Below are 6,328 nucleotides of genomic sequence, written 5' to 3'. Positions count from 1 at the left end.
AGGTGCAGGGACGCAGCCCTCGACACAGGAGGCACTGCAAGCCGGGGGGGCACTGGGTGCTGGGCAGGCAGGGGGGCAGGCAGGGGCACAGGCTGCATAGCGCGAGGGGGGCGGGCACAACAACTCTGAGGGAGGGAAAGCGGGGTGGGAATGAGGGGCATTGGCAGGAGCTGCAAGTCAGGAGTGAGGGGCACTGCAGTGGTGGGGAGAGGGTCTCACCACAGCTGGTCTCCTGTCGCCATGGCAGTGCCGGCCCCCCCGCCTGGCGACACGCATGCCCGTAGGCAGCCAAGGCCTGGCACAGCAGCTTGGGGTCATCGGGCAAGGCGCAGAGGTCATAGATACAGTCCCTGGCAAGGAGGAAGGTGTTAAATGAGGCTGCCCAGTGCCCCTCACTCCCGACCCACAGCCCCCGCCACCCCGCATCCCAGTGGCCCTCACTCCCAACCTGCAGCCCCACTCATCCCAGTGCTCCTCACTCCTGACCCACAGTCCCACCCCCATCCCGGTGCTCCTCACTCTTAACCTGTGACTCCCCCCTCCATCCCAGTGCCCCTCACTCTGGACCTGAAGCCCCCTCAGAACCCGGTGCGCCTCACTCCTGACCCGCAGCCCTGCTCACCACTGGTAGGAGCCGGGGGGCACATGGGGGTGGCAGGCGGCGAAGGGCCCCCCTGGGGCCCCGAGGACCCCGCACTGCTCTGACCCATTGACAGCAGCCAAGCGCGAGGCGGGGCAGGCAGCCTCAAACCCCGATTCAGGCAGCGACTGCCTGGGAGTGGGGGGAATAGAGTCAGGGGATGGAGTCAAACTCCAAAGGGAAGGGCTTGTGGGCTAGAGGCAGGGCAAGTAGTGGGGGGTGGTCTCACCTGTCGTGGGGGGGGCGCATGCACCCTCCAGGCCTCCCCAAAGCGCTCAAGGCTGTGGGTGCTGGCCCCATCTGGCAGTGTGAAGTCATCCTCGGGGTCCCCGTTGAGGGTCCCACACAAGCCCCCGACCACCCCTCGGTATGGCTCGGGGAGCACCAGCTCTGGGGGACAAGCAGCTGAGGGAAGGGGAATGTAACGGGGCCTGGATGCACCCAGCTCTGGGGGGCTGGGCTGGGTGTAACAGGCCTGGATGCACCCAGCTCTGGGAGGCTGGGCTGGGTTTAACAGAGCCCCGATACGCCCAGCTCTGCAGGGTTGGGCTGAGCATAATAGACCTCAGTACCTGCATAGTGGAGTCCGTCAAAGGTGACGCTGAAGCCGCCTTGGGTCTGCAGCAGGATCTGCAGCCCCCAGAATCCGATGCTGAGGTCGTCATCAGGGGAGAAGGGCAGGTTCGTTAGCACCCCATTCACCTGGGGGGGGAAACGAGGACCATCAATTGCCAGACTGTGCCCAGCTCTAGGGAGCCAAGCTGTGTCTAATGGGGCCTCAATGTGCCCAGCTCTTCAGGGCCAGGCTGAGTGTAACAAGGCCTGGATGCGCCCAGCTCTGGGGAGGACTCTCACCACCAGGCACCGGCCAGGCAGCAGGGAGATATTGTAGCTGGGCAGGGCCATGTGCAGTTCCTCCAGCAGGGCCACAGGCCACAGCCCCAGGCGCTGGTGGTTGCTCCCAGCTACTCTGAGTGGGGGCAGCCCAGGCGGGAGCTGCCCCAGGGTCCGGATCAGGGTGTAGGTCGCCGCCCCCTGGAAGTGGTGAACAAGGCCATCGAAGGTTTGGTAGTGTGGGTCCCCTGAGACAGTGCAGCGGTGGAGGCCTGGAGGGGTGGACAGGAGTCAAGGGGGGCCTGGTTGTACCAACTCTGGGGGGTGGGCTGGGTGTACCAGGCCTAGATGAGCCCAGCTCTGGGGTGGGACATGGCTGAGTAGAACAAGGGCCCAACTCCCGTGCAGCCTGGCAGAAGTAGGTGCCAGTGTCACTCAAGGTGCAGGATGAGCCCGGGGGGCAGAGGAAGTTCTCGCAGGTCCAGAAGCCTCCGGGCTCACATGTACAGTGCCGCTTGCAGCCTGGCAGCAGCCATGTGGCACCTGCCTGGGGTGGGGGTGGAGAGGGGAGTGGGGTCACTGCACAGGCTGGGATGTGCCCAGCTCTGGGGGGCTGGGCTGGGTGTAACAGGGCCCAGATGCGCCCAGCTCTGGGGGGGCCGGGCTGGGTTTAACAGGGCCCAGATGTGCCCAGTTCAGGGGGGGGACCATGACCCTCACGCTGTGGTAGTGTCCCTCATCATCCACGCAGCCGCACTCCCCTGCAGGCACGCAGGCATCACCGCTGCGCAGGTGCCCCACGTCACAGTCACAACCCTCGCTGCAGGCCTGGTCCTCGGGGCAGGCCGTGGGTGCTAGGGGCTCAGCGCAGCTGGGCGGGCAGGCTGGGGCACATGGCGTGTAGCAGCTGTTCAGGGGGCATAGGAGGGCTGAGGGGAGACACAAAGAGACAGTGGGGTTAGCAGGATGCAGCCAATTCTGGGGTGGGTCACAGCTGAGTGTAACAGGTCCTGGATACAGCCGTCGCCCCCCTGCCCAGATGCCTGGGTCCTCACGGCAGAAGGTGCTGTTCCTCCAGGCAACAGGGGGGCCCCCCTGGGCCTGGCAGGCCTTGGAGTAGGCCTGGGCGGCATAGCAGAGGGCCGAGGCCTGGCCCCGGGTTGCGCACAGGTCGAAGAGGCAGGCGTCAGCGAAGGGGGCAACTGGCACCCGTGGGTGGCAGACGGCGAACACAGGCGCCTGCAGCTCCTGGCACAGGGCGGCCCAACGTGCTAAGTCCTCCGGGGAGCAGGGGGGCATCAGGTCCTCGCTGTTGTCCTCCTGGCACCTGGGGGTGGAAGTTCAGGTGAGATAGTACGAACCAACCCGTGACCCCCTCAACTGGGTGGAAAAGGGCTGATCCATCCAAAGGTCTTCCCGCCTCCACCTGGAGAATGGTTTGGTTCGTTTCCTCCCCCCAGTAGAAGAATGTTTTACACCAGTGCCCCCAGTACTGGAGAATGGGCTCACCCAATTGCCCCCCCTGCTGAACCAGGAAGTGGTCTAACCCAATGCCCCCCACTATGACACAATGGTCTAGCTCAGTGTCTCCCCATGGGACGATGATCTAACCCAATCCCCCCCACTGCAAAATGATTTCCCCCACCCCCAGCTGGACAGTTGCCTACCCCATGCCCCCAATGGACAATGGTCTGTCCCTAGCCCAGGCAATGCTCCCCACCACTCCCACCCCACTGAGCAGTGGTCTGCCCCACTGCCCCCTTGCCTCTGACCCTGGTGGGGAGGGCCCGGGCGCCTGCCAGGCGCTGCCCAGGGCAGGGGCGCTGGGGGCCGGGCACCCAGCTGGCAAAGTTAGGTCATCCTCAGGCTGGTGGTTGAAGTTGCCGCACAAGCCGCACACCTGGGAGGTCAGAGGTTAGGGGTCAGAGCCTTGGTCAAGGGTCAAAACAGGGAATGAGCCAGGGCCTGACGTGCATGGGAAGGAGATAGGGTCAGGGGGTCAAGTGACAGAAGCCAGCAGGGGGGTCAAAGGCCAAAGTCACGGGTCCAGTGCAAGCCAGGCCCCCAAAAATCATGGCTCAAAGGGCAGGGGCATGACCCCAGCAGGGGCATGCCTCAGAGCCCAGCAGGAATCAGAGATCAAAGGCCAAGGGTCATATCTCACAGCCCAGCAGGGGGAACAGACACCAATGGTCAAGGGGGGTAAGTATTAGAGACACACAGAGGTCAAGGACCACAAGTCAGGAGTCAAAGCCCAGCAAGAGCCAGCCCCAAAAATCATGGGTCAAAGGCCACCAGAGGGGTCAAAGGTCAAAGCTTAAAGGGCAGGGACCACATATAGGAAGGGGTCAAGGGGGCAGAGCCAGCCTGGGTAAAGCCAAGCAGGGATCATAGGGCACAGGACCCCACAGGGGTCAGGGGTCACATCTTCAGGGTCAGTGGTCACACTCCAAGTAGGTGTGGTCTCCAGGGAGCTCAGGCCTGGCCTCCCAGGAGCACAACCCACAGGGAGGAAATGAGAGTGGGAGGTTGGCTAAGGGGTCAGGGGTCACCTGGCTGTAGTAGGCCCCGGGCACACGGAGCTCCAGCAGGTGGTGCCCATCATAGCGCAGCACCAGGCCTCCCTGGCTGCGCACCTCCACGAAGGTGCCGGCCTCCGTCACCGCCAGTCCCCGCAGCCTGTTCCGCAGTGGTGGGCTCACCCTGACCCCATCCACCTGCCAGGGTCAAGGGTCAGGGGTCACCCTCACTGCCACCCATTCCTGTGGGGTGGGGGGAACAGAGGCCTGGAGGTCCTCCGACAAGACTCAGGCGTCCAGGCTGCTCACCAAGACCTGGTGCCCACGCAGTAGGGCCATGCAGGCACCGCCCACCGTCATGTCTACCCGCACCAGGAAGGAGGAGCCGGGGGCGTCACTGGGCGCATTGGTGCCCATGACAGTGAAGTCCTCCAGGCCTGGGTGGGTGCCACACACGCGGGCAAGCGTGTAAGAGCAGGTGCCTGTCAAGGTCACTGATGCCCCATCGAAGGTCACATAGTGCAGGTTGCCGAACACATAGCATGTGGCCGCACCTGCGGAAGGGGTGGCTGGCTCTGGGGGCGGCCCAGCGGGGTGGGGCAGGGTCTGGTGGGGTACTCAGCCCTGAGGGGCTGGGCTGGGTTTAACAGGGTCTGGATGCGCCCAGCACTGCAGGATTGGGCTGGGTAGAACAAGCCCAGATGTGCCCAGTTCTGGGGGGCTGGGTTGGGCTGGGCTGGGCTGGGCAGGGTGTAATGGGGCCTGGATGTGCTCAGGTCTAAGGGGCTGGACTGGAGGTAACAGCACCTGGGTATGCCCAGCACTGAGAGGGCAGGGCTGTGTGTAATGGGGCTGCAATGCACCCAGTTCTGGGAGCCTGGGATGGATGGAACAGGGCCTGGGTGTGCACAGCTCTGGGGGGCTCCAACTGGGTGTAAAGGGGCTTGGATGCACCCAGCTCTGCGGGGGCTAGGGTGAGTGTAACGGGGCCCGGATGCACCCAGCTCTAGGGGCCAGGATGGGTATAATGGGGCCCGGCTGTGCCCAGCTTTGGGGAGGAGACTCACGTGTGTCATGGCAGCCCAGCCACCTGCCACGCTCACTGCACTCCTGCCCGGGGAGGCAGCTCCAGGCCTCACAGGCGATGTTCTCCGGGCTGCGGCACGTGCACCGCCGCGTGCAGTTGGCATCGTCCATCCAGCTCTCACCCACCTGAAGGGGGGTGGGTACAGGGGTGAGTGGAGAACTGGGGTGTCTGGGCTCCCTCAGTGCCCCCCCCTTAGAGAATCCAGGTATTGATGGGGGCGCGTAGTGCTGCCTGTCAGGCCGGGTGCAGCCGCACTGCAGGGGGTGGACACAGCGACTGGCACTGGACACGAACGGGGTGGGGCAGACGCAGGCCTCAATGCAGGGCACTCCTGGGCACTGCCCCCCCCCAGGGTTCGGTGCAGCTGGGGGGGCAGGGGGAGGCACAGGGCGAGTACTGGCCGGGGGCTGGGCATGACAGCACTGAGCAGGGGCAAAGACAGGTTGACTGGGGGGAAACCCAGGCATCTGGGCCCCTCCCCTCCTCCAGAGAACCCAGGCATCCTGGACTCACGGCAACGGTGGGGCTGGCGCCAGTCCACGGGCAGGCCGAGCTGGGCACAGCGGGCAGCATAGACCTCCACCGCAGGGCAGAGCGCGGCGCCTCCCCCTGCACACACAGCTTGGACACAGGCAGCCACAAAGCGCTGGGGCGACATCTCGTAGTGGCACTGGTAGAACGGGCCTGTGGGACCCAGTCGTCTGGGAGGTGCTTGGGGGGACTCAGGCAGCCAGGCTCCCAGCCCTCCCCTCTCCCACCCCCCATCCCTCCCAGAGAACCTACGCATCTGTGGGCTCACCTAGGGGATCACTCATGAGCCCGCAGTTCGTGAGCTTCTTGGCCTCGGCCTCCATGTGGGGGTCACAGGGCAGGGGGTCCCCAATACTGGAACAGCTGTGCGGGAGGGGATGAGTTGGGAACCTAGGCATCCGGCCTCCCTTGCTTTCACCCCCTCGTCCCCCTCCCCCGCCCAGACAATGCAGTCCCACTCCATCATCACTCCATCCGGGGTGAGCTGAATCCAGGCGTTCAGCTCACCCCGGGGCGCTGGCATTAGGCACGGCCCAGGCGGCCCCCAGCTGCACCGATGAGGAGACCCAGGAGCCATTGGGCAGCAGGTGGTCATCGCTGACTTCCAGGTTGAAGTTCCCTGGGGGGACCCAAGCATCCGGGTGAGTGGACAGAGGACCCAGGCATCCAGGTGCAGGCAGGGAAGTGGGGGTCAAGACTCACCACAGAGGCCACAGA

General features: G+C 64.8%; 1 protein-coding gene across 3 annotated transcripts; it reads right to left on the bottom strand.

The window, feature by feature from the left end:
- Positions 1–668: 668 nt before the first annotated feature.
- LOC106740350 (zonadhesin-like) lies at positions 669–5,748 on the bottom strand. 3 transcript variants are annotated; one of them, XM_019477948.2, is made up of 10 exons: positions 5,594–5,748; positions 5,061–5,205; positions 4,303–4,547; positions 4,027–4,191; positions 3,247–3,374; positions 2,530–2,801; positions 2,195–2,403; positions 1,213–1,342; positions 870–1,045; positions 669–772 (listed from the first exon to the last, which is right to left on the bottom strand). In XM_019477948.2, the coding sequence occupies exons 1-10, from the start codon at positions 5,651–5,653 to the stop codon at positions 758–760; spliced, it is 1,545 nt and encodes a 514-aa protein (XP_019333493.1). In that variant the 5' UTR covers positions 5,654–5,748; the 3' UTR covers positions 669–757. The 3 variants fall into 3 exon arrangements, 2 of the variants coding, with proteins under 2 accessions (XP_019333493.1, XP_019333494.1); XM_019477949.2 differs by having other exon boundaries at positions 870–1,030; XR_002087140.2 differs by lacking the exons at positions 669–772; positions 870–1,045 and adding an exon at positions 1,496–1,746 and having other exon boundaries at positions 1,255–1,342.
- Positions 5,749–6,328: the final 580 nt, after the last annotated feature.

The sequence above is a fragment of the Alligator mississippiensis genome, chromosome 15, assembly GCF_030867095.1.
Source record: "Alligator mississippiensis isolate rAllMis1 chromosome 15, rAllMis1, whole genome shotgun sequence".
NCBI lineage: Eukaryota > Metazoa > Chordata > Crocodylia > Alligatoridae > Alligator > Alligator mississippiensis.
The sequence above is the reverse complement of the archived record's forward strand: the minus strand, read 5'-3'. Positions and strand labels throughout refer to the sequence as shown.